Genomic DNA, 26,920 nt, shown 5'->3' with positions numbered 1-26,920 from the left:
TAATTGAATATTTTGAGGTTTTGGACTGTTTGTTGGACAAAACCAGACATTTAACAAGGTCAACTTGTGTCCTAGTATATTGTAATATACATTCTGTTTTAAATCAGTCAATCAAGATCACTAGCTGCAGCCCTTTAACCTTCCTGCTTGTGTTTTTGTGCAATTTTTCAAAAAATGAGCAGAAATATTTAATAGTTACACTGGATTTTTACACAGTTGATCTGCAAGGTCTCTCATTTGCTGGGTTAACAAAAAACAGACTTTCATATCTAGTTATTGTTTAACATTAGAAGGATTGACCTATGGTTCAAACCTTTCATTGATGGCATTTTCAAAATTTGCACACCTTCTCAGAACCATAACTCAGTCAAACAGAAACTCCAAGGACATCGCATTCAAAATGACTTGATTATTTGTGATAAAATTAGGAAAAAAACAACATTCAAATCATGATCTCACTGTCTAATCCATCACTGCTGGCTGATATCAAACACAGGGGTATCTGATGCCAGATTTCTTTTGAAAAAATACTTATTCCGATAATTAACTGGCGTATTTTTCCAAATTGAAAGAGACTTTTGGAGGCCAGGTGCTTTGGAGTGACAACAGTTACTGCAATGTCATCTCTCATGAAGCAGTTTTTAGTTTAGCAGGTGTGAGAAAAGGATACAAATATGTGTTTCTAATATCATTTTGAACTGCTCTGTTATCATTTAGCGAGACAACTGCTTTGAGAGGGTTAATGCAATAAAACAAGATGCAATGAGTCACTGCTTCAAGTACAATAGTGTATTCTTTTGGAAATCACTACACCCGTAGAACAGAGGAATATATCAACATTTCAGAGTAGCAAGTTCAACATAGACAGTTACATGATTAACGCTTGCAAATCTGTGCCATTAAAGGTATCTTATGTGTGAGCTATGAAAAAAACAGGTAAGCTCCTGGTGATCAAATTTAAATCTGTGATCGCTTTTACTCCTAAAAGCCTGACTGAGCCATTCCTCAAGGCCTCAGGTTTTCCTGCGGTGGAAAGTCTTGTTCCTCGGCGGTGGCACTGGTCTTAACTTGCTTTCAAACGTGCCAAAGGTTGGCTGTGCAGCCCAACAGCCCCTGAAGGCAGGGGAAAACTCTTCGGCTGCCATAAATAAAACTGGGGAGGTCCTACCTCACATTCTTGTGTATCAAACCTGATGTTTATTCATTTTTCGCACTTGTCTGGTGTGAATGGCATTCACCTGGCAAGCCCTTTAGTATCCACGGTGCCTAATTCAATTTAAGCAAAGCTACGATGGCTGTAGAGGAAGAGACATAGACAGACATAGAAAGAAAGATTTCTCTATATAAGTATACAGCATGTAAACCCCTTACTCCATCCCCCCACGGTCTGCCCCACGATGATCTCATCCCTTTCACACAAAAGAGCCTGGAGGCTCGTTCCCCAGGGGTGAAAGAGCCTGCCTGCATGTGTGCGCATGCACAAGTGTGTGTGTGTTTGTATGTGTAATGCTGGACAACAGACAGTGCTGTGTCTGTCTCGGTTATTTCAGGAGTCCTGCTATGCAGATCCACTTGCAGCTTGCCTAAAACAGCAGCTGAGCATGACACACACATCTGTCATGTACTGTGCCATGGACACAGCAAATAGAGAATAAAAAGCACGTGTAGAGATGCAGTGATCATACTCATGAGCAGACCGACCGTTGTTTATAAATAGTAGGTCAGGCCGATTCGTCATGTCAACTCCTCTGCTGTGACAAGTGTGGATGTATGTGAGCCATTTATTCATCTCCATGCATCAGAGCTGAAGTGCACTTAAAATAATTCCTGAAAGTTCAGTGATGCCTACTGACACAAAAAAAATTGTAAAAGCAAAAATTGTCAAAGGAACAGGTAATCTCCTTTCAGTTGTAATAGCCTCCGACAGACTAGCCTTTCAGCTCCAGTGGTAGCCGCTGAGCCACGATGTGTGTCACCCTCAAGTGCCACTCTGTAGCTCTGGGCTTTGGAAGATCTGAAGAGCAAAGTGGCCCTCCGTACTACCTGTCATCACAGTGTGCTGTCGGTGGTGGAGGCCAGGCAGAGTACAAGGTGCCAATGAAGTGACAAAACCTCCATTTTACAAGGCGACGACCACAGAAAAACCAGCGCTCTGTGTTGTTTCTGAGATTGAGCGTGGGTTTGAGAGTAGATGAACTCAAATGAAAGCCAGTTCAGTTGCTGTCTGAAAGCTAGAGTATGTGTGCACATAGTGGCTGTTAAACTGTGGTCTGTAAATACCTCACCCTGCTAATTAATTTTAAACATCAAGTTCTGATGAGACTACCAGCCTTACTTGGCCGAGTGAGCCACATTTTACAACACAGAGAATAAGAAAGAAAAACGACAAAAAACATCCTCAAATGCACTTGACAAAGGCAGGAAATATATTTAGCTGTTCAATATTTACTGTTGAGTGAGAGGTGGAGCATTCACAGTCTATCTGCCTTTTGGCTCCAGATAAGCCTGTGTGATACTCTGGCATTATCACATCCATATGCTAACAACCTCTCTGTCGCTCTGCATGGCCTCAACAAAGGAACAGACCAACGGTGAACTCTGTTCCTCAGTCGTGTTTGTTTAACCCTGGCAGCAGGCTACAGCCACAATATGTTAAATCCAAATTAATTTAGGGGCTGGCAATATCCTTCAACACACCTCTCAGAATATGTATCTTTCTGCCAAATCCCACTGATAACTGATTGAGCGGACTATCAACAGATGGTCGGTTTTCCAATGGGCTATTTTATTTTGTTCCTGTGGGCAACGGCTGCTCTGTTTGAATTTTCTGAGCTCTGACTGGGCAAAACATTTCTGTCATCTTACTGAAACACTGCTGATATTTGCAGGGTATAAAACAAAACATGTCCACATTAAGAAAGAGAGGAATAATACATTACAGCTGCAAATTATTTTTAATAAATTAACAAAATAACTAAAATACAGATGTTCCGATACCATTTTTTATTAATTAATGAAGTTTATTAATCAACTATGTGCTATTAGATCTGTGCATAGACTCATGTACTCATGAATACCCAATCCAGTATTTTATATATATATATATATATATATATATAGTATAAGAGGTACAGGAGGCATTTCCAATACTAGTGACAGTATCAGAACAACTCTAGTCAAAAATTACTGAAACCCATTTACTTAAGTAAAAAAAAAAACTTTAAACTTGCTTAGAAATTATGCAAGTTGCACAAAGTATTCAATTTGTCTTCAACTGAAACATAAAAACAGTTTTTTGCATTTTAGAAGCTGTAACTTGCAAATGTTTTATATTTGTACTTGTCACATAATTATCAAAACTTTCATCCACTGAAGGCTCGCTCAAACTGTCTGTTCCCCTCTAGTATTTGATCTATTTTATCTTTGTTAATCAAACAGTAATCTAACTGCACTGGATCCTTGTTTAATGTTTTAGCAAGATAACATCAAAGCGAGCAGCAGCAACCGGTGACTATAATCATGGCAGAGGTGGCACAAACCCAAATCCCAAATAACCAAAACTGAAAATTTCTACTTTTTTTCTCCTGGCTGATATTTTTTTTTGGGGGGGGGGGGTGGGGGGGGGGGTCTGCTGTTGTGCACTACAAACCTACAACCTAATGTAAGAGGAAGGTGTGCGTTCAAGAGACACTTACACACTTTACGTGTTTGCTGAACCGTGTCAAAAACAACTGCTGCCTGTACAGCCTACAGCAGCAGGTAGGTCATGCCTCCTACAACATGACAAGAAGGCCAGGCAAGGACAGTGAGCTGCTGTTAAATATGACTTTCTTCAATTAAAAACAACCTGGGGAGACGGACTACGAGAGGCAGCTCAGAGCAGCGAGGCTAGGCCCAGCAGAAACGTCACAAGACTGCCTCCCTCCTGGAGCGTGACAGCCCGGCAGACAGAGAGCATTCTTTCCACTCTGAGGAGAAGGGAGAGAGGGCAAACTCATTGCCCTTACTAACTAGCTGGGCTTAGACCAGCTGAGACCCAGGCCTACTGAAAGACGACGACTAAAACACTACTGGCACATCACACCAAAGTGCAAGAGTCAGAGGAAGGACATAGGTCACCTGAGAGGGATTTTGGCTGCATTACATGACCCTTGTTGTTGCTCTTTGGCTAGAGACAACTATCCTGAGTTAATGTATGTTCAGACATGCAAATGGACAGTTAAACAAAATGCACTGCAGCGTTTGAAGTAATTGTTGGCTCAGCAAGCAAAGGAACGTGTGCTATCAGTAGTCTCTGCATCTAACCTGCAGTTATTTGTGGCTACTTAAGTAGAAGCACCATGTGGAAAAACACATAGCAGTAAAAGCAATGCTGACAAAGAAGATCAGGGTTGCTGAAGTGTCCCTGAGGCAGACACTGACTACCTACCAGTGCTGGGGATGCTATTGTGTTGCTGACAGTGACCTCAGACCTCCTTATGGAGGAAGACTTATTTCACAAAAAAGTTAAAGAATCAGTTCAAGTAAAAGTGCTGAAAGGAGATGAAGATTCTCTGGGACTTTAAGCTTTGAAAGGAGCTGAAATGTCAGTCCCAGTGGAAGTCCTGAAATAAATAAGTACCAGTTAAAGTGGATAAAGCAAAAGACAATGTCAGCTTTAGTGTTGAACCTGGAGTGTGAGAAGTTGTAATGTCATTTGAGGAGTGAGAGGTAAAAACAGTTGCAATCTTACTTGACTGACTTTACTAAAAAGATCTGCACTAATGTATCAGAGCAGACATTTCAGACACTGTGCCACAGAATGGATTACTGGCTTCTCTCACACTGCTCAAAATCCTATTTGACTTTTGTCTAGGCAGCCACACAGTCCTTCAACAGCCTGTTCCAGCTCCCTTTACCAATCTGCTTCATTCGCTTGGTCACCTGACAGAGCCTTTGGCCGAGCAGCAGCAGTAACAAAGTGCAAGTTCAATGTACACAAGCCACAGTGCTGCCATGACCCACTTTATAGCTTCTGCCTGCAGCCGTTAGGAGGAGGCAACATTTGCTCCACTCCCCTTTTCCAGTGGCTGTCAGGCCGAGCCAAGGTCAAGGAAGAGATTTTCCTGCTATGTTTCCACGTGTCAGCGGCTCAGTGCTGATGCAGTTCCACCAAAGCAATTTCTACTATTTTCTCCCTCCACAAGCCTCAATTATTCTATTACAATCGGGCAATTCCTGCTGCCATCTCAGGTGGTAAAACACCTAAATTAAAATATTCCTCTAATACCAGAGGAAGTGACATCCTCAGCGCTGCTGGGACTTGTGCCACGGCTGTCATAACAGGAACCTCACATGAATGCCGTGAATCACCAAAACGGTGATAGGAAGCTGAAGCAGGGAGTACTCTGCTGCCCTTAAGGCTTATAGACTCCTGCAGGCTGGCAAACAGTCAAGTGCTGAGGCATAGATATGTGAGCACCTTGGCATTGCATTCAGTGGCATTCGTGCTCTCCCCCCCACCACACACACACACACACACACAGAGCCACAAAATCAACAGAAGCATCTTACACAACTGTGTCCTAGGTTTAGGGTCAAAGAAAACGCAGACATGGCAAACTCAGATAGAAAGTTCCTGGATGAAAGCAAGCCACATGCACAAAAGGAAGTCAGGTTAACAGTTCCTTATCATGAGTCTATTCAGCTGCAAAATCCCCCTGCTGAAGTCAGTTTTATCCAAGTATGTCTTTTATTTCAGGCAGGAAATTCAGTTTGTGAGTGCGGCTGGGAGCAGACAGACACCTGCAAGGTTAGACTGGCTCCAGGAGAGCAGAGTCTGATTATCTGGCGTCACGGAGGGCCAGTGGAGGAGAGGGGAGGAGGAGGAGGAGAGGAGGGGGGGTGTTATATTCCCAACTGTTGCATCCGACCCCATAAGTCGGTCAACTTTGATGCAGGAAATACACCTCGCCGCGGACATAACAAAAGAAATGTCCTCCTGTGACCAGCCTGTGCAGTGATACGTGGCTCGGTCTCTCTTTCCGCGGTTGGATAACACGATGAAAAGTGTGTAAGCAGCCCCGCAGTAGCGCAACACCAGGAAAAGGATTTTTCAGCGGCTGACCTTCCTTATACACAGCTAAAGTGACATTAAAATAGACTAACTACAACTACTAATTCTTAAAGTAAACTCAGCTTAGTCTCAGCTATTCATATACCCGAAAATATGAGCACTTACCAGCTGTTTACACTGCAGCGGGAGACAATGTTGACATGTAGGCAACTTGCTGTTTTTAGCCGCTTGATATATTCCGTATTTATTTTATTTGTGCAAACCGAAACAGGTTAAACCAGGACGGCGCACAAAAAAAGCCACTCCGTAATACTCCTTTGAAACTTCGCTGGCCACTTCTTCGCCACACTCTCATCTGAAGTTGTCGGTGGAGGCAGGCGCCATGTTTGTGTCTGAGCGAATAGTTTTGTTGGTGAGCTTTCCCCCTAAACGTCTCTTTCAGACTGGAACCGCCCAGAGAAGAGGAGAGGCTACCGCAACTGACACAGACTGGCCTCGGGGAGCACTGTGAAGCTCGACCACATGAGACCACCATTTTCCGGTGGGTCTTTTCAAAGTAAATGGCAAAAAAGTTTTGCATTTTTCAGAATAAAGCTATTTATTTATTTTCTCTTGAAGGGTGTTTGAAGTGTTTATCCGTACTTTTTCCTATTACTATAATAATAATATTAATAATAATAATAATAATAATAGTACCATACTTCCTAACACAACTATTACATATCATGTTAAATACTATTTTGTGTATGTTACATTTACACATACATACAAATACTAAATATTTATTAGCCTACATCCTCTGTATGAATGAAGATGAGCCACAATTCTACCTGAGTAAGGTTTGTGGAGTTGCACTACTAGACTCATTATTTCTGAACATATATATATTTACTATTTACACAATGCACTTATCATATACAATATATGTACACAGCTTTTGTAAGTAATTTGTTTGATTTCTTATTTGGGTTTCTTTTCCCCACTGGTAATAAATAAAGTAATGTCTTAATCTTAACTCTTTTCTCTATTGGATGTCTCACTCTTTGAAGGTTGAAATATCTTTATTATCCCAGAGGGGCAAATTGTTGTGCAGCCAGCAGTAGCCAAACTGGTCACAAACAAACAAACAGCAGCAACTGACCACAGCAAAACAACGATTCACACAAACACCCGTAGAAACAGCACGTCCACAAAAACAGCTAATCAAATATTCCAAACAACAAATACAAAAGAAATAAAGTGCAACAGACACCACAAACTCCTGGATAAACACAAAGGTCCAACTGGTAAAAAGTAATGCATACCATATAAAATCACAATGAGTTATTTAGGAAACCAATAGCAGCAGGGACAAAGGAGTTCTTAAATCTATTGGTTCTCCATCTTAGCAGTTTGTACCTGCGACCGGATGGAAGCAGTATGAACTCGCTGAATAAAGGACGGCTCGGATTGGCCAGGATTTTTTGGGCCTTGTTCAGAGCCCTGACCTTATATAGGTAGGGAAGGTCATTAAGGGTCGTGGTCTTTATCGTGAATTTAATGCCCAATATGCCCTATATTTCTATATCTTTGTTACTGGACTTAGTTTAAGCCTTTATTTTGGTAGGGTATGGCATATGCATACCCAAGGTTGTACTGAATGGAAAACGAATTGTTTTTTCATAAATGTTTTCTTGTGTTTTTGTTTTGTCTTTTTATTGTGAAGGTGAAATGCCTTGACTTCCCGCCTTCTCTGAGGTTTGACTGCTGGCTTGACTCACTTGTTTCTCTTGTTCCGTGGTTTTGCTCAGCGACTGACGCCCCCCACCTTAAGTTGGTAGAAATTACACCGAAATAAGAAAGCAACAGGTGTGAGAAAACCTTCACGGAGCCACAGGTCCATTCAGTGCCTCTTCTGTAGTCGTTTAACCGTCTGAGACGTGATCAGTTCGTGAAAATGTGTTATTGTGATTTTAATATGGACCCTAGGAGCCCTGAGCTAAATAAACAAACAACATAAGCAAATCATGCTCAATATTTGTAATAATTATTTTAATATTATCATTTATGAGCGTGCAACGTGATGAATGAGGAGCAGAACATTAAGTTTGTCAAAAGTAGTGTATGGTGATAACAAGCTGCTGAAATTTGAAATTCAGAAAATGTACTAAGCCATGTGCTGTCTTCATAAACGCATGTGCGTCCTGAAGTAAACATAAGTTTTCTTTATTTCAAGTGTCAGAGTATAAATGAATGAGTGCACTTTTGTCCTTTTCCGTGAAACACAGGGTCTCACAAGGTGTGTGTGTGAGGGAAGAAAAAGAGCGATCGTCATGATACATATGTTCACCTGCAGCTTTTATGTGAGACACTTTAAATTCAAAAGAAAGAGCAAAAGAAAAAAAAATACAATCATATCTAAACTAAAATGGTAAAGAGTTACTTTTATTGACAACAACTAATGAAGCACAAACAGCTGATTGGAGATATGTGTGGCCTGTTGACGGCTGCACAGCAGAAGGAAGAGGGACCCAGGCCGCTGATAGTTTTTTGGGACAGAGTAGAGAGTCTAACTCGTTTTTGTGACATTAAAACTCAAATAAATTATTCCATCTGCTGATCTATTTGTTAAAATCTTTCGTTGGACTCTTTTCCACAGTTTTCAATCTCACATGTGGCGACTAAAATTCAGGAAAGACTTAGCAGACTAGACTTTTAGCAGACTTAGAACTCAGAATGTAAAAAAAGCCCAATTATTATTATATTGTAGCTAAAATAAAAAGAAGCACATTATTAAATAGTAGCTAATGTAAAATAAATAAATATATATATTAAAATGCACATTATTTAATAGTAGCTAAAATAAAAAAACAAATAAAGGAATCATAAATAAAGAAAATATAGAAAAAAATAGAAGAAACGTGAGAAAAATCTGACGCACAAGTGTACTTCAGTAAATGTCATGGAAACAGAACCCTGACCCAGACCGAGCCTATAAAAGCTCTGAGCACCATTCTCATCTCTCTCTTTGCACCTGGACACTGACCTGAGTTGACCTACTGCAAAAGACACAAACTGTGACGCTAACCTTTGGAAAGCTAACACTTGGAGAATTCAACTACTACTACTACTACTGGAAGACAACTAAACACAACTTTTGGACTTTCGCACTCAACGAACCACCAAGGACAACCCACCACCCTGACCATGACCGACAGCAGGCCGCTGCCCACCGGGGAGCCTCTTCTGGCTGGAGTCGCCCATGAGGTGGACGACCACCATGCAGGTAAGACAAAAATATATTCATGTTATCTTTATTACAAAGTCAATAATTTATCTCCCTAAAATCATCTAAGGCTCCCTCAGTGAAAAAGTAAATCAAACTTTTTAGATTTAGGTGGACAGTTGGAACCATGTTATTAGGCCTGTTGGAAATAACATAGATTTGGCGAAAATAGACTTTTATTCGACGATTTCTCCGTGTAAATTGGTTGTTTTGTGGATAGAATGTATCAAATATCGCGGGAGATGTGTGGAGTGTGTTAACAACTGTGTTTTAATTTGAAAACACTGTTATTTTGGTTTGAGTGCATCAAACTTTACAAATTTTGCATCCAAATTATTGGGAAAAAGATGGCGACTTGGCCAAAATTCATAAAATGCCAAAATATGCTATTTCTCGTGCACCTTGGAAACGGTGGAACCTTTAGCTTTAGAACGTCAGGACGCAAATATTCCTCGTCTGAATGTTGTTGGATCTTAAACAGAGCTGTTGTGTTTAGTCATCTCACTTGGGCTTGTGCTCGACATGTTGGTATTTCACACACTGAAATGCGCTTTACTTTGTCATTTAGTGGTTTATCTGCGAGGGAGAAAACGTTGATTTGTCTTGTGATTTCTTACTGCGCTGCATGTGCGCGCTCCGCTCCTGGACACCACTGGCTCCCACGCGCATCGTGATTTTCTCGTAAACTGGGAGAGTGTTCGGTAGTAAACGGATAGTTTGGTGTGCGCAGAATCTCAGACGTTTTTGTGGTTATTTTGGAGAAGCCTTGTTGTTTGTTATGCATGATTTAGTAGCCATGGATCAGCGTGCGTAATGACGCATGCAGATCAATGCATATAGCATAGGTCTACTTGCGCTTCTTATCTGAGGGAGCTTTTGGGGAGCTTGTAACACATGTTGTGCAGTCCTACTTACATAATGGTTATAGAGTGACTTGCTTACTCGGTCCAAAAGAGCTGATATGAGACATTCTTAAGCTGTGAAATCAAGATTGCTTTAACTTTTTCCCCTCAGAAGGCATTCAACTTCCCACAGAAGATGGCCCCCGTGAAGTGGACTACGATCTCCCAATCGTCATCTCTTCAGATGAAGAGGAGGACAGTGTGGTTATTGTTATTGAGGATGAAGATGATGAGGAAGATGACCGCAGTGACGAGGAGGAGGAGTCTGAGGAGGAAGACTGGACCAGTGAGGATTCTGGTTATGACACCCTATCTGAGGAGGAGGAAGACTTAGAAGACGATGATGTCAACATCGGACGTCTCTCTCCTCTCATCCAGGAATTCCCCCCAGAAGAGTTCTGGCATGGCTGGCGACAAGAGTTTTCTCCTGTTCCTGCTGATGTTGCCCACCCACACGTTCCTGAGGAGCGACTGCCCCCGGTGCTTCCCCTTGCAGCTTCCCCTTGCAGCTCTGTTGCAGAACCCTCAAGACCTGAAGACCCTGCTGCCTCAACATCAGGCCACAGCTCCTCTACAAAGAGAAGCAGGGAGGAGAGCCACAGCGAGCAGGTAAGTGACAAGAGGCCCAGATGGGACATCGAGGGAAGCCTTCAGGAGTCAGCTCCATCAACATCAGGACTCAGCTCCTCTACAAAGAGAAGCAGGGAGGAGAGCCACAGCGAGCAGGTAAGTGACAAGAGACACAGATGGGATGTGGATGGAAGCCCCCAGGAGTCAGCTCCATCAACCTCAGGCCTCAGCTCCTCTGCACCCCGAAGACCCTGGCTTAGTCGTGCTGACTGTCCATCGTGGTTTGACGACAGCGACTCCAATTAGGGATGTCCCCCTGGAATGCTACATGAAGCAGCAGGATTAAAACCTGGACACTCTTTGCAAGTGATAGGGCTAATGATGCCCCAGGTGTCCCTTGCGTCTGGCAAGGCTGTGAATGTCCTGTGAAGCGTCTTGCACCAGGACTTTCTTGTATCCATCACATTTTTTTCAAGTGCTGTCACTTGCGTCTGGCAAGGTTGGCAAGAATAAGAATAAGTATAAGATTAAGTATAAGAGTAAGTATAAAAATAAGTATAATGGTAAGTATAAGAATAAGTATAAGATTAAGTATAAGAGTAAGTATAAAAATAAGTATAATGGTAAGTATAAGAATAAGTATAAGATTAAGTATAAGTATGAGAATATGAATTCTTAAGATAAGAGTAAGAATAGGTAAAGTGTAAATGTCTGAAACAGAGGTAAGTTATTTACTAATGACTACATTAACAAAAGTTTCCCACAAGTTTTAATTTCACATATTTAATTATTCAAAGATTATTTATTGACTTTCTCATAATTAATGTTTTTCTTCTTGAGGTGAAGCTGGCTATACCAGACAAAGGTAAGTTAATGACAACATTAATATCACATAGATTATTCTTTTTACTAACTTTGTTGTATTTTTTAACTTGTTTTTACTCCGGTATAGATGACTGAACGAGATCAAGATCCCTGCAGTCCAGTTCCAACCCTGATCCCAAGAACCACTTGTGGTAAGAATATGTCATAGGTTATTCATTCTCTGTGGTCTATTTTTTGTACTCTTGAATCCACCATTTGCAATTATTGTAGTGCACTGACCATCAAAGATGATGTTTCTTTCAGTTGTTACAGGTGGAGCAGTGGAGGCTGGAGCACTTCCCCCAAGACCGAGACCCGACTTCCAGACCAGACAGAAGGATGGATGACCACAGGACCAGCTGGTGAAGTGGTGGCCCTTGTCTCAGTAGGCTCAGTAAGTAATCCCCTCAGTGAGACTAGAAAGGTAACAAGTCACATAAAGTGGTGATGAGCTAAAGTTAACAGTAATTTGTTGATGATATTTCTTGCAGCACCAAAGGGGTTCACTGAACCATTGTCAGCACCATACTCACTGCCAGTCAACAAACAGTATCTGCAGAGCCAGTGAGTCAAGAACCAACCCTCCAGCCACCAATCCAGAGGGTGAGGAGCGTCCTGCCTTCCCACACAGAGGAAGTTTTCACTTTCTGCTTCTTCTGTGCTGGTGGGTTTGGGATTCTCTTCACACACACACAGACACGCAGGAAACTCATCATCTGCCTCCCTGTGTACAGAAGTCAAGACAGTCAAGAAAGACTTTGTCACATTTTATATAGCACATGGATGTAAACACAGTTGTACCATGTCATTGATGTAAGATAAACCTTTAACAATTGTATAATCTTTCATGTATTATGCAGAAATAAATATTGTAAAATATTGTAATTTAATTTGTGTTGCTTTTCATTTCATATGAAGGTATTAGTGTTAAGTTTTTACTGTGGTATTTTGAAAAAAAAAAAAACTTACAGTATAAACACACCTAGCCTCTTGTTCACTTGTTTGGGTTTGGTTTGGTGTTAAAGTAAAAAAAAACAAAAACAACCTACAACCTTCTACAACCACTTGCCTGTTTCAACAAACTGGTAAACTGAGGACATCACAAGTGGCCACAGAGTACAATAGAAATCTTTAGGCACATCACTGCTGAAAAGGCCAGTTATTATTAGGAACCTGATTTCTGTATGTTAAACAGTCAAAGTGCTCAGGTGATTTGGTTTTGCTCTGGTCTGAAGCAGGACTCACAGACAGGGTTGAGAAAAAAGCTTTTATCTCTGTAGCTGAGTCACCTTGGAATGATTGAAGATTATAGAGAAAAATCACCTTGTACAGGGCAATGGGGGAAAAAAAAAAGATCATGGTTTCATCCTTAGGTGTTGAGCTTCTGTGTCCATTAACACTCAAATACAGGTCATTAACACTTGCTGAACATTATGCTGTTTTCTGTGATTAATCCCTGCAGCAGGTACATCAGTATTAATAGTATTGTCAACTGAGAGCTTCATCCTTTGATCCACCAACAATATAAATGTTTCAGTTTCCAATCATACCATTATTATCTATATCACTGCGGTAATCCTTTAGCTTTAGCAATTCAAATGCATGTAGGTTTGTGGATGACAATCAGCAAAAGCAGATTCACAAATTCAGGCACAATTGTAGGAAAAGAGAAAATTGATTCCAAATGGAAATTAAACCAAAATATGCACAAGGAGAACAAACGTTTGGATGATCTGTAAGCTTCTTATAGCCATTTTATTTTAATAATTATAGTCAACCTTTTTATTATCACTTTGATAAGACAAAGTGACATGTATATTAAACTATGTATGACTCTCCCTCTCACATACATACTTTTGCCTCCCAACATTCAGGAAATTCCGCTACTTCCATCAACCTGACTTGCTCGGTTCCTCCTGTGGTCACATACTTAGAAAAAAAACATTTTAGCATCCTGCATGGTACAAATACGTGCCAATAGTGCAATGTAAATGTTTTAATTTCACTCAAAAACACTGCTGCTATCCATTATGTTAATAGACAAGCAGATCTTGCAAATGAATAAGCAATAAACTGTTTTGAAACTGCTCAGTCAGAGATCCATGATGCTGTCCCACACTGTCAAGTTAGTGAAAAAAATTGTTTTTTTTTTTGTTTTTTTACAATTTTATTCAAGCAGTTCATATCACTATTTTAAATTAAAACCAATAAACTCATGCACAGAAAACTAAATTAGTATATGACAGTTAAGTTATTTCACAGCTATGTACAGTTGTTTGAACAAATATTTGTAACATTACACATCTATTAAAACCAAGGCAGACAGTTTAAGACAAAGGCTGAAAAGTGATTTTGATATGAATGCAATTAACACTTCATGTCATCTATCGGGGAGAATGTGATCAGTGTTGGGAGGCTGTACTCCTGCTTCTTTGGGGGTGAGGGTGTCTCCAGTGTGTCTAGGTCCAGTGAGAAGACCTTGTCTGAGGATTCCACTGACTTTACAGGCTCCATGAGCCAGTCTCTGTCCAAACCAGAAACCATGTGACCTGACCCAAGGAACTCTGGTGTCCTCTTTCTGCTTTCGATGAAGGAACCGTCAGCACACGCCTTCTGGATTAGACCCCGATGACAAGCCATAGTTAGTGGCGAATGTTTTGCTTCAGTCTTCAGGGAGGGGATGAGGAGCTCATCCTCCTCCTCACTCTTCATATCCACTGCCTCATCGTCAAGGCTCAGCAGACTGTCACAGCTTGGCATTTCAGGGAGAGTTTCTTGGTCAAGACTGAACTGGACGGCACTGCTCCCTGTGCCACTCGGGCTGTCGAGGGCTTCAGTGTTGAAGGTGTCCCACAACAGAGAGGACTTCAGTAAGACCCTCTGCTGGCAGACAGGGGGGCTACTGTGGTTTGTGACAGGAGAAGTGATACTGCAGGAGACACTCTGGGAGGGAACATCAGAGCTCAGCAACACATCGTGAGGCTTCTCAGGGGAAGCAAGTCGCCCCTTTATGCTGTCATTAAACTTTGCTGACCGTCTGATTTTCTCTGCTTTGTCCTCCTCCATTGCTTTCCGCCATGAGCTTTTCACATCCATAACTTGTTGAGGAAACAAAAAAGAAAGTCATTTTACTCACTACAAGAAGTGATGTCATGTGTAAACAAAGAGGAACACACCCCACAATCATAAAATTCTCAATAAACAGCCTTCGTGCTTTTTTCCTGCTTGATGTATTTGTACAGAATTTACCAAATGTATGGACATGAGGTAAATACAACAGCTCATGACTTACTGAGGCTTTCAGGGGTACGTGGCAGTTGCTTTCGAGTAGAGAAGGGATCTCCATGAAGAGTGCTGAGAAGACCCTCCAGGTCCACACCTTTGACCGTACCTTCTGTGGGGCTGGTTGTAGTTACAGCATCTGCAAACTAACACACACACCACACACACTTTAGTCTGGATTGAGTCTCTAGAATCCTGGCACTTGTCTATGCATCTCATGGTCATTCCCCACCCTTATTCCAGACTTAGAAACAGAGATACCAATTAAAAAATGCTAGCTCCTGTATCACAGCCTTTGATGTTTCCATGAATGAGAGTAATTGCTATACCTGATCAGCAAGGTTATCACACTCCATGTCTAGTATCTGAGTCTTGGTCCTCATGGGAGCCACCTTCGGCTGAACACTTGTCATCTTCTTCACACTGGCCTAAAAACAAGCACAGATTTGTTATCTGAAGATCTGGTGCACACAAATTTAGAAGGTGAATCCAATAAACAGGAGTTTAACTCAAAACAGAGGTTAGCTGAAAAATAAGACTAGCCTCAGGTGGCAGCACAGGTGTAGCCCTCAGAGGAGGGGAAGGAGGAGTGTCGAAAAGCCAGTCGAGAGAAGTATTCGCTCGCGATGATGCTTCAGTGGTGACAATGGGACTTTGAGTCCTCTCAGCTGCTGCAGGGCAAGAGCTGCTTCAAAGACACAAAAGCTGAATTATTTTTATGCAAGTAAATACATGTACATATTTTGTGCTTTACCTATTGTCCTTTACAGTTCACAATTTATTAAATGACAAACAAATCTATTGCATGTCTTCTGTAGATGTCAGCATTTCATAATCAGTCAATGAGGTTGGTATTTTCCTTCCCCTCTGCTCTAAAATCTGTATTCAAAAACTCATTTTATTTTTCTACATAACTTTTGCATAATTAAAAAGTTATGCAGAAATAAATAGTGTCTGCTCCGTATCTGTCCATGGCGATTTCCCTCAATTCGCCGCGGTCATCAGAGAGCATGGATGCTATAGGGAGGACTAGTGATGGACAGAGCACTGCTCAGGACTGTCCAGGTATCTGCCTCCCAACACAAGGCATACACCAAACACAACACTTCAAATACACTACGAAAATGTCTTCATTACACTCACATTTCCCTTACTAGCTGTCCAATGATAGATTACGTTACCTTTTCAGGTTAGAATTACTTGGGTTGACACCTTTGTGTGATTCACTCTCTTTCAGCTTCTCCTCTGAAAAATTGTATACAATTATTTGAGTACAATTAACAAATAAGTTACAACCCAACTTAATGTACAGACTGCAAAATGTGATTCTGCTTACCAAGAAGTTTAGCGGGATACTGGGAGAAGACACTACTTCTGTAGTTGGCTCCGACCGCCGGCTCAAATGACAGTGGAGCCATTGGTGAGAGGAAGCCAAGAGCCTAAAAAGATTTATATAAAAAAAAAAAAAAAAAAAAAAAAAAAAAATCAAGCTTTGAAACTACACAGTGAAAACATTTTGGTAATGTGGTGAGGCTTATGACCTCCACCAACAGACACAGTATTTGTCCCTATATAAAGCATGCTAATTTAGCAGCCTCACATTTGTACTATGTACTTTGCCTAAAGCAACTAGTTCCAAGGATTGAAGTAGTTCCAAGGACCACTCACAGGATCTTCATTCAGAAAAGAGACTAGGGGTGTGACTTTGAGGGTATCTATCCACTTCCTGTCCCACTCAGCCTCCAACTCCCCGATGGTACTTCTGACCTTAGGAATTTCTTCCTTGGAAATCTTCTGTCTGAGGAGGGAAAAAAGTACAGGAATACACTGATACTCAAGATGAACTTTAAATCAGCAGATATTCTTGAGGTAATTCTTCCCCATGATAACCAATGTTCCATTTACCAACAAAATTTCCAAACCACAAATAGCTCTAACCTCAAAAAAAAAAAAAAAAAAAAAAAAAAAAAAAAAAAGTATTTTCTATCAAATGAGTGTGGGTTAATGTATACCTGATGAGTTGGAGGTCCTGCAGCACACGGGCCATCTGCTGACATTTCACCTGCAGGTCCCGAGGACTGAGCTGGGGCTTTGGGGCATGAGACAGCCGACAACGCTCCTCCCTGAGGATCTGCAGCGTGTGGTTTGCCAGCTCCAACACACACAGGAGGTTTAGCTGGCCGACCTCATACACGTTCCCTGAGCTCAACTGGAAGGCATTCATACACAAAAACAGCCTACTGTGAGACTCGATGTGATTTATGGATTCACACTGCAGTGCATCTATGCTTAGCCTGAAAATGGCTGTTGTGTATCCCCCGTTGCCACACTACTTATACCTCATCTTTTTATTGCTTGTGTATAGATAGGATTATATCACGCATTTATAGAATTTCCGTCACAATTTAGGCCAAAATGAGATGTACTCCGATTACAAATTTCAAGATCAGATAGAATTTCTCTTCTCTTCCTTATTAATACAATGTGACACAGCACAAACAGTGACAAATTAGACATAGGTGAAGATATGACAGCATTTGAGGGTTAGATGAAAATATTGTGCATCCAAACATAACTATAGACTGAAGAATCAAATAAAGAATCTAATATGTTGTGTATAGAAGTTAACAGACACAAGTGAAAAGAATGAATTAAACCATTATCTTCACTCTCACCTGATGTGGGAGCTGCTCAATTCTCTCCAGCAGACTCTGGGGAATTTTGAGGACTCGATCGGTCCCATCCAGGATGTATTGGTCTACATCCCCTTTCAAAACACTTTCCACTGAATTTTGCTCCTCTTTGGTTGTCGACAGCATTTCATCAATGGCTGACCACAAGGAGCGCACCTTTGAACAACAAAGTACACTTGTAATTCTTTCAACAGAGATATCAGCTCAGAACATCTTTCTAAAACTCATCTTGATTTTAAAATTGAATTCCCCATCATGGCAATAATATGAAGCAATTTGGAACAGCAGGAAGCTTGTGGTCAGCGCTCTTACAATGTATGACTAACACACAGAGAGTACAAATTATGTCTTGTGTTTTATAGTAAGTTTTTTTTTTGCAAATAAATTTGATACCTTTTTGGTCTTCTCAGCTGGAAGAGCTGCCTCCTGTGCAGAATCACTGTTGTGACGCCTAAAAGTAGATAATCCGTTTTGTTCAATCTGCCAAGGAACATATGTCAGAAGGACAGAGAAAAACAAATCATACATACTTGAGAAGCTCGTCATACTTGGTACCCTCTTCTCCAATATCCTTCACAGACTTCACCAGAAGCCTTCAAGAGAGGAAAAACAACAGAAAACATCTTAAACAAGAAATGACCAACAGTATTGGAATCTAACTTCCATGAGCAAAGCAAAGTACCATAAAACAAACTCCTCCACAGCAAATACATGCTTAAAATGCAAACCTCAAGAACATAATGTTGGTGTTTGGGCACATGGTTTTAATTACACTGATTGCAAACACCTTCCAGCAGTCACCAATTAGCCTTGTTAACCTTGGGTTTACCACTTTGTCCATACAAACAGGTGGGGCTTGAAACAAACAGCCAATCACATGCAACATCAAGAGTAGTGTATTTAATACGACTTACAGTTAAAGTGAAATATCTTTGGTGAAAGTTAATTGCAGTAGTAGAAAATAATTATAAGGTAAAAGACATGCAACAAAACCACACATGAATAGAATAACAAGCAATAGAAATAATAGAAATACAATGTCCACATACTAAAAGTAACAGGCCATACAGTTAACTAAGTCTGGAAACTATTGAATAAGCAATATTCAACAGTGTTCACATTTTCAACATGTTAAGTAGTCTTAACGGAGCATAAAAAGGGATGACAAAAACATCTGCACTCATTGAAGTGTTACCTTTAAAGTAACTACCTTAATTTATTGGAGCAAACTATTATAACAAACAACAACCAGCTCTGTCCAACTGGACTGCCCTGGACTTACTGGGCTTGTCTCTGGTACTCCTGGAGAAAACGATCTTGATCCACTGCAGTTTTCAAAAACCTTTTACTGATCAGGTTGAGTCTTTTCACTGCCATGTCCACAGAAGAAGTGGGCATCGCTGCAGCCTCAGGCACCCAGCTGTCATCTGACAATGATAATATTCAAGATTAATTTCTCATCTTTTGCATCCCAACTCCATGACAAATTCAATTAAATGGGATGAAAGAAAGTCTGGCCTTTGTGGAGCCATTCTACACTTTAGTATTGCGTCCAGATTGTGAATACTTTTTTTGCTGGTAGCAAAGAAACAAGAGATTTCTTATCTAGACTGACCTGTGGTGAATGTCTTCATTTCTTGCAGCATGACATGACTGGCCAAATTAAGCATCAAGCTGATAAACTTGGGGCCTCCAGGGGAGAGGAACAAGGAAGCAACCACTTTGGATCCCGCATTTGCAGTTTCATCCTACACAAAGTTAAAAACACATGACTGTCAATAAGTTATTTAGTATAGCAGGCAGGAAATGTGTGGAGAGAAAGGGGTGATGTGCAACTAAAGGATCCCACCAGATTCAAACCAAGGACATTGCTATTTACATGGATGTAGATTTGTCACTTTTATGTTGTATAAATACAAATCTTTATGGGAAGCATGTGCGGAGAATGGGAGACTGAGGAGCTGATAAGGATGAAAGGAAAGCCAAAAGGAATGAATCAGCAAATTAAGAGGAGTTGGACACAATTACCCATTTTTAAAAAGATAACTGAAGTACATAATCTGGGAAATGCACTCTGAAAAGAATAGTGAAACAGTCTCAAATTCTTACCATTATTTCTCGCAGCCAAGCGCAGGTAACTTTGCGGAACTCAGCATCTGCTTTGTGGTTTAAAACAGGCCAGCAATGCCTAAACAAAAACAAAGGCTTCATTTTTATGACAGTGAATTTTACACGCGTTTCTATAGGAGTGGCAATAGATGCTTAAGTCTAAATTTACCTGTATGCTTCATGATATCGTGTAGGATTGAGTTTCTCCAACAGGAAATTGGTTACTATGTAGAAAGCATCTTTGTTTGGTCTATCAAACATATTCCTGTTGGCAATTACATAACACTTAGAATCATGGCAGAAGATATAGTGAATGATTACTTCAATGTCATTTAAAGTGAAAGTAACAGTACATTAACAGTAACAGCACAAGCCTTGATAAATTGACTAATATCTGTTGGTCTAAATCTGTTAATGTTAACAATGAAAACAGACTCACGGTCCCAGGTTGATGTGTTTAACGTTAATGTTGGTTTTGCCGGCGATAGACGACATTGCAGTGTCTGTTCGAAATCCGAGTCCGAGAAGAGAAAACCACAGATATTTTCCATTATTTTTCTGCAACAATACCGGGTTCGCCATTATTCCGAGATAGGTAGAAGCTGTGCGAGTGTCCGGTGCTGATTCAAAAAGCCAGCCTGGCTAATATTAAACAGCTAGCCAGCTAGCTTTGCTGCTAGCCAAAAAGTTTACTGGTAGCGTTAGCCAACTTAGCTTTCGAACTTTGAATTTGTCAGCATACACTTAACAACCCAATATCAAATTAAATACTGCCATGGAGCAGTTACTAGTGTTATAAGGGTCGGCCCAGTTGTAGTCACGACTGAGGTAACATTTGTTAAAATAAATTTCAAAGATATTTCCTATCGGGAACAAGGAAACACTACAGCTCGAAAAACAAACCGCCAATTTTTTCCAACGTTACCCGGATGTTATTAACAAGTACTTCCGCTAAGGTAATGTAACGGCTATGACTGTAACCCCATGTCTAATGTCGTAACGCTATGGACTTTGGGTAATTACCTCTAATATTTGGTGTTGTTTTATATGTGATATGCCTTGTATGCTAAATATTACTTGTTAGTATAATTCTTATGCAAGAACTCATGACAGCCAACCTTGTGTAGGTACAAAGTTGGCTATATAATAAAACTTGTTAATGGTTTGACATAGATTTATCCCACATAGTGTGCTTTTAACATTTCATTCACATGTATGCATCATTGTTACAGCATTAACCCTACATATACCTGACAAATTCATAAAGGGACTTTGGAATGGAGTGGCATTAATAAAAACACAGACTATGCAGATTTCATTTGTCCTTTTTTATTGCAGAGCATACAATTATTTAGGTCTCCACCACAACTGATTAAGCAGAACAGAGTAATAGTATGAAAGAAGTGCCCTTTTTTTCTATTCATTTGCATCATTGTAGTTCTTTTAAAACCAGCTGGCAACACTCGCCCACCTTAGATGGATCAGACACTGATGAATACTTGGAAATCTGAGAGTTGACCCCCAAAGAGCGAGCCAGGTCCTGGGCTGTTTGGTCTGAGGCCACAGTGGTTCCCAAGGCCACCAGCAGCCTAAACACAGCCTCCTTGTCTTGTACCGTCTCCAGAGCTCTACTGGCCACAGAGAGACACTGGGCCTTGGCCTCAAGATCGGGTTGGCTGTGTAGGCAGCCAGCGTAGTTAAGCACCAGAGTGGCCAGGGCAATGTGGATGTTCTTATTGCAGACGGTGGCCAGGTCAGCAGCACGCGACAGCACCGTTTCACGCTGGGCCATGAGGAGGGCTCGGCCGTGCCTGCCACTAAAGCAGTTACACAGAGTCCGCAGTGCCAACATCTGATTGGCAGGACGCCCCTCAGGCCTCATCAGGCTCAACAGGTGGTTGCACAGCTGGACTCCCTCTGCCTCTCCACAGAGGCTCTCGTTAACCTGCGGGTGGCGCACTGCCAGCCTCATAATGTCCAGGACAGGAAACACTATGTCTACAATCCAGGGAAAGCAAAGGGTAGTATGGTTAGTGAACAGTAATTTACTAGAGAACATTGTTCATAACTTTGTAGGAAACTTAAAAGCAATGAACAATGAACAGAAAAAGAATAAAAGACTATCATAAATTGGGATAGAAAGCTGTTGCTGTACCTTCAGGCCAGTGGGAGGCCTTCCAGAGTAGGTTGATCTGTTGGATGTTTGGAGGATGTTCAGAGGAGTTTGGCCCACAGACAGACACCAGCAGCCCTTCAAGGCTTTCCAGAATTTCCCCAGAAAGCTTGTGCTCCTGAGGGGCACCTTCATTAAGCTCCTTCAGCTTGGCTGGTGAGAAAAGAACAAATCACTTACCCTGACACAGGTAGGAAACTTTAATGAACCAAGTCAAAAGGTGTTTAGGTACAATATCCTCATCAACACAACTTTTAAAGCCTCGGAAAGTTAAAATCCATTTTTAAAAAGTTAATCTGCTTCATCAGGAATGTGGTGTTGTGGGATCAGATATGATGGCCAAATACTATGAATCCTGATTGGTGCAAACCAGTGACAAGAGCACAAAGAAACAAAAATCTTTAATGTGACATAGCTTACACTGTTCTAACTATGGCAGAAAAAATATATTAATGTAGGAACCCATCACTGATGGTAAAAACTGGGAAAAAGATTTGCAGGGCTCCAGGATCTCCAAACTGATAAATAAAGTTATTAAAGATGTTCTGTCATTCTGTCCTGATATAGTTCTTATGTCAGGTGGCACAACACATCTTTAAATGTATATGTCCAGTGGAGATTTAGATGCTTCATTTTGACTGAGAAGAATCTACATGGACATGCTTCATAAGTGTGAAGAAGTGTTTTTGAATGCGTCATGATTTCAAATGAAAACGTTTCTATTGTCTTGGCTGGTAAAATAAAAATACATAACAATTTGGTCAACAGATGGATTTGGTGATACTTTACATTACAACTCAATCAGCATGGCTTTATGTAGACTTCAGTTGTGCATCATCAGCCTATAAATGGCTTACCAATGATTTGTGTGGAGTTGGCTTGCTCAAAAGTTACACCATCAGTCTTGGGGAAGTAGATGTTGGTTGCCGTCTGTCTGAGGGCTGCTGAAGAGTAGGCACCTCCACCTGCCAGGTAGAGAGGAATGTGATCCAATGAGTCGAACACTCACCATTAAAGATCTGAAAACATATCACAACTGCCATGTGCCTCAGATAGGAGGCATGCAACTCACACTGGTCTTTTCTATTGGGTTGCCTGTTCTTGTTCGTCTTTTGTTGTACAAAATTCATTGGTTCCTTCAGTACGTAACCCACCTGTGAAGGGATCCGCCACGCCTACAGGAGCACTTGTGTTCGGACCAGACCCCGGGATGTAGCGACCAGAGCCTGTGTAATAAAAACACAGCTGTGAATATAACCTCTGCTGATGTAAAGATCGTGGAAAACCTTTTTGTAAAGATATTACCTGTGAACGGATCAGCTCCAAAGCCTGGCCTATCATCAGAAGACCCAGGGATATACCGAGCTCCTCCTGTCAGATAAAGAGGCAAAAAAAATCTTGTGAATAATTTAGTCCAATAACCTTTAAATACTGAAAAGGAAAATATAAAGAATGTGCAGTATAGAAAGCACAAGACACAAGTAGAAAAACAAGCCCAGGTAACTATATCTTTGCCTCACCAGTGAATGGATCACCACCAGCTGGCTGGGCTGGTCCCACCACATGACCTTTGGTGTTCTCTATGATAAAATTGGCAACCTGGTCGAGGAACATGGGGCTGAGGTCATTCTTCTGCAGGAAGTTGTGCGCTGTCAGCCAGGGGTCCTCTGACACGTTATAAGGCAGCTTCATGGATGGCCCGCCCTCATTCACGTCAATGGTGAAGACGTAGTCGTATTCCTGAGGGGAGATCGGGAATCATTAATGACTGCTCTTGTGCAGTGTTCCTTCCGTCATCACTAAGCTTGTGGCCTTACCTTTCCTTCGTACATCACACTCTTCGAAGTCTGTTGATTTGAGCCTCCAACCACATCTCCGATCTTTACCCAGCGGCCATCACTGACACTCCACTGATATGCCTCCACCTTCTGTCCATCTTTAATCAGCCGTGTCTGTCCGTCACGATTTCCTGGAGGAAGTAACCAAACAAAACCATCGTGATGGAGAAACGGTACTTTCTCTTTATCATAAAACAGAAAGAGGTGTGAACCAGTAACAGCAGACACAGCAATTTTTCACATATCTTTATATGTCTATTTTCTTACCAGGCTCGTTAAGGTGCTCCCTTCCAGGAAGATCCTCCATTTTGATGTCTCCAAGGTCGCCTGTCTTTGGGTCAATGGTGGTTTTGGACAGCTCATCCTCGAAGGCCTGTAGGTCCTCTGCACTGGCCATGCGGTCCTCAGCTTCCGTAAAAACACGGATAATGCCATCACTGTGGGCAGACGGTCAGCATCCAAAGTTAGCCACAAAACTACTTACAATACCAATGTTTACCTGAGAATCTACACCATGTTATGTGCTGTAACATAAAACTATTTGATGTCAGTCGTAATAGAAAAAGGTGTTTAAATATTTATGCTGTGACAAATGGAAAATGGACATGATCAGCTAAATGATTATGGGCTAAGCATGCCAAATGCATTTTTGTTACCTGGCTCCAACGGCTATATCTCCATTAGGTAGAATACAGCAGCACCAGACAGACTGGGCAGGCAGGCGGATGGTCTGAGCACACTCTCCCTTCCTCCATATCCTTAAAGTCCTGTCCTCTCCTGTGCTTACAAAATCTAATGAAAAAAACATCAGTCTGTGGTCAGGGTGAGCTAGGAGTAGCAGGAAAACAGATGGATGCTGGTTCAAGAAATAATCAACCACCAGTGGTTGGTTACATACATATTACAAGTCTGTCATTTGGATCTTTCATAAGCCTTTAACTATTAATATAAAATGAACACACCTTCGCAATTTGGGAAGACAGCTAAGCTGTAGATGTAGTTGGTGTGGCTGTAGTAGACCTGCACACATTCGCCTGACACCAGCCACCTTCTGATACTGGTGTCATTGCTGCAGGAGAAGAACTCAGTGTTGCTGATCACCGCTAGTCCCCTCACACAGTCCTCATGACCTAAAGTGGAAGAGAAAAAAAGACTGTGTTAACCTGATTAACCTAATTGACCTAGTTAACCCGATTTGCTAACATAATGTCCAGTTATTACCAAAGAATGATGTGATTTATCATTTTCATTTTTTTGCTCTGACATAACTGTTGTTTCCCCATCATACTCCACAAGGTTTGTTGGCTAAATCAATTAAAATGTTTGAGGGTGCAGTGCTTACAATAACCAGATATGCAAACAGAGGCAAAGTTGACACGATTACTTACTTAAAAAGTTAACCTGAAAAACTCTAAGCAATACTACCTATCAACAGCCAGTCACAATTTTGAACACACACAGATCTAACCAGAAACCAAAGACAAAAAATGATATTTACTCATGTTAACCAAATGCAAACACTCACCTGTAAATGTTGTCTCACATCGGCCAGCTTTCCAAAGCTTTATGGTCTTATCTGCTGATCCGGACAGCATGAGGCCTTGTTCAGGTAGTATAACCACTGCCCACACTGCCGCAGAGTGGCCCTGCATCGAAATTAACAAGCAGCCAATATGCTCCGTCACACTCCCTAATCATATATTTGCTTATTACAGTTGCATAGATGAAAATGACATCGATTATCATGAAAGTACAAATGTCAACTACAGTCTGTGCCAAAGAAAGCCCAATTAACTGCATCTTATGGAAAAACTCTACTAGCAGAAGATCAGGGTAAGATTTACCATCACAGATATATCAACATACCTGCAAGGTCATCATGCATTTCTCATTCAGCCAGACTTTGGCTGTAGTGTCCCAGGAGCCGCTCAAAAGTGTCCCAAACTTGCCAGATGACAGACTACAAACTGCGAGGATTAAAAGTTAGAAAACTTGAATCAAACTGTTTACATGCATGATGTGATGTTAAGAGCAATTAAGATGCTTATAGGTGTGTTTATGTCCTCAGAGTGTATAGTAGACCACAGCTTACCTGTATTTTTATGACCCTTGAGAGTCAATAGCGGCTGTGGTTGGTCCAGTGTGAAAACACAAATGTTATTATCATTCCCACCTGTGGCAATAAGTCCTCGGGGATATGTTTCACTGGGTGCAATGATGCACACACAGGATACAAAATTAGAGTGGCCAGACATACAGTGCATCTCTGTGAAGCCTTTGTCTGGGCTGTCAAGGGGAGGGGACAGAGAGCAAAGACACCTTAGGTGAGCAGAGTTACTTGTGTCGGAAAAAGTACAACACTGTTGTCTGGTTGATAATTGTAAGAAGGCTCAGTAACTATATGCCAGACAAAATACATAAACCACTCTACATCTGGTGAACTTCAGCAGTTACTCAACATCTGCGCTGTGTAAACTGAGTTACAGCTGAATGAATGACAAAGCTAATTTAAGTACACGTTAGCAATGCGCTTACTAGCTAACTTAGCTACCAATGTTAACACGATTTTATAAATAGTAAATAACTTCAGTGAGGTTTGTTATTTGGTTCGCTACTTTTCTTAATCAGAACACTTTTCGTGAGCACAGCGTTTCTTATAAACTAGCATAAATCGTAACACAACACAATCAGTGAACCAGTAGCAGGCTAATGCTAGCTACCTTGAGTTTGGTACCCAGACTCTTCCGGTTCGATCTCTTGAGACAGACACGAAAGCTCCCTCTGGAAAAACAGCAGCTGTTAGTCCTCTAACGTCCATTTCATGGCCCGGGATGGAGCACCTGAGTTTGTATGAGTTAGATGATGCCATTGCCCCCCGTCAACACAACGAAACTACCGCAGTGGTGTAATGCTAAGCGGCGTTGCTGTCAACAAACACCGGCCGCTAATGCTAGCGGAAGTTGAAATACGTCACTCACATCATTAACCTCACCATTCAAATAATATAGTCGTTCATGACGTTAAAATCAAATATCGGCAGTGGTAAGTTCAAATCATTACAATCGAGAATGTGTATTCAGAAATACATTCAGAAATACAAAAAATCACAGAAGGGAAAGAAACAGACTGCCGACGCCTGTATTTACAATTTTCCCCCACAGGGTGGCAG

General features: G+C 41.2%; 3 protein-coding genes and 1 long non-coding RNA gene across 7 annotated transcripts in view; 1 reads left to right on the top strand and 3 right to left on the bottom strand.

Moving 5' to 3' along the window:
* Positions 1-6,507, bottom strand: part of dennd4c (DENN domain containing 4C) — a 32,663-nt gene extending 26,156 nt beyond the window's left edge. For both annotated transcript variants that reach the window (XM_022758743.1, XM_022758744.1), the window contains exon 1: positions 6,221-6,507. The gene's annotated coding sequence lies outside the window, so the exon portion shown is untranslated. The remainder of the gene's footprint in view (positions 1-6,220) is intronic.
* Positions 5,981-8,120, top strand: LOC111231598. The gene is made up of 3 exons (XR_002665503.1): positions 5,981-6,048; positions 6,498-6,596; positions 7,761-8,120. It is a non-coding gene; the product is annotated as an uncharacterized LOC111231598 (long non-coding RNA).
* A 5,711-nt stretch (positions 8,121-13,831) lies between these two features.
* On the bottom strand, positions 13,832-20,634 carry haus6 (HAUS augmin like complex subunit 6). 3 transcript variants are annotated; one of them, XM_022758803.1, is made up of 16 exons: positions 20,180-20,634; positions 19,910-20,005; positions 19,741-19,819; positions 19,247-19,379; positions 18,914-19,058; positions 18,162-18,224; positions 18,025-18,082; positions 17,614-17,787; positions 16,951-17,147; positions 16,607-16,736; positions 16,275-16,377; positions 16,120-16,183; positions 15,482-15,626; positions 15,268-15,366; positions 14,949-15,084; positions 13,832-14,754 (listed from the first exon to the last, which is right to left on the bottom strand). In XM_022758803.1, exons 1-16 carry the CDS (start codon positions 20,320-20,322, stop codon positions 14,024-14,026), a joined length of 2,496 nt encoding a protein of 831 aa, XP_022614524.1. In that variant the 5' UTR covers positions 20,323-20,634; the 3' UTR covers positions 13,832-14,023. The 3 variants fall into 3 exon arrangements, with proteins under 3 accessions (XP_022614524.1, XP_022614525.1, XP_022614526.1); XM_022758804.1 differs by having other exon boundaries at positions 15,482-15,623; XM_022758805.1 differs by lacking the exon at positions 20,180-20,634 and having other exon boundaries at positions 19,741-19,836; positions 19,910-19,967.
* Positions 20,635-21,062: 428 nt separating this feature from the next.
* On the bottom strand, positions 21,063-26,728 carry plaa (phospholipase A2 activating protein). Its single transcript, XM_022758796.1, has 14 exons — positions 26,472-26,728; positions 25,844-26,037; positions 25,618-25,718; positions 25,277-25,397; positions 24,714-24,881; positions 24,408-24,543; positions 24,019-24,188; positions 23,731-23,882; positions 23,434-23,653; positions 23,219-23,284; positions 23,068-23,139; positions 22,771-22,878; positions 21,896-22,066; positions 21,063-21,738 (listed from the first exon to the last, which is right to left on the bottom strand). Exons 1-14 carry the CDS (start codon positions 26,618-26,620, stop codon positions 21,170-21,172), a joined length of 2,397 nt encoding a protein of 798 aa, XP_022614517.1. The 5' UTR covers positions 26,621-26,728; the 3' UTR covers positions 21,063-21,169.
* Between the last annotated feature and the right edge of the window lie 192 nt (positions 26,729-26,920).

This window comes from Seriola dumerili, unplaced genomic scaffold (assembly GCF_002260705.1).
Source record: "Seriola dumerili isolate Sdu_G_001 unplaced genomic scaffold, Sdu_1.0 BDQW01000309.1, whole genome shotgun sequence".
Lineage (NCBI taxonomy): Eukaryota > Metazoa > Chordata > Actinopteri > Carangiformes > Carangidae > Seriola > Seriola dumerili.
The sequence above is the reverse complement of the archived record's forward strand: the minus strand, read 5'-3'. Positions and strand labels throughout refer to the sequence as shown.

What these genes read in the sequence shown, in the direction of transcription:
- haus6 (XM_022758803.1), bottom strand. Translation starts at nt 20,322, where the DNA reads ATGGCGAACCCGGTATTGTTGCAGAAAAATAATGGAAAATATCTGTGG. An exon ending in AAACACATCAACCTGGGACC is followed by an intron (nt 20,006 to 20,179) that starts GTGAGTCTGTTT and finishes AATTGCCAACAG; the next exon opens with GAATATGTTTGATAGACCAA. An exon ending in AATGAAGACATTCACCACAG is followed by an intron (nt 19,059 to 19,246) that starts GTCAGTCTAGAT and finishes TATCATTGTCAG; the next exon opens with ATGACAGCTGGGTGCCTGAG.
- plaa (XM_022758796.1), bottom strand. Translation starts at nt 26,620, where the DNA reads ATGGCATCATCTAACTCATACAAACTCAGGTGCTCCATCCCGGGCCAT. An exon ending in GTCTGGGTACCAAACTCAAG is followed by an intron (nt 26,038 to 26,471) that starts GTAGCTAGCATT and finishes TCCCCTTGACAG; the next exon opens with CCCAGACAAAGGCTTCACAG. An exon ending in GGCCTCCCACTGGCCTGAAG is followed by an intron (nt 21,739 to 21,895) that starts GTACAGCAACAG and finishes CCTGGATTGTAG; the next exon opens with ACATAGTGTTTCCTGTCCTG.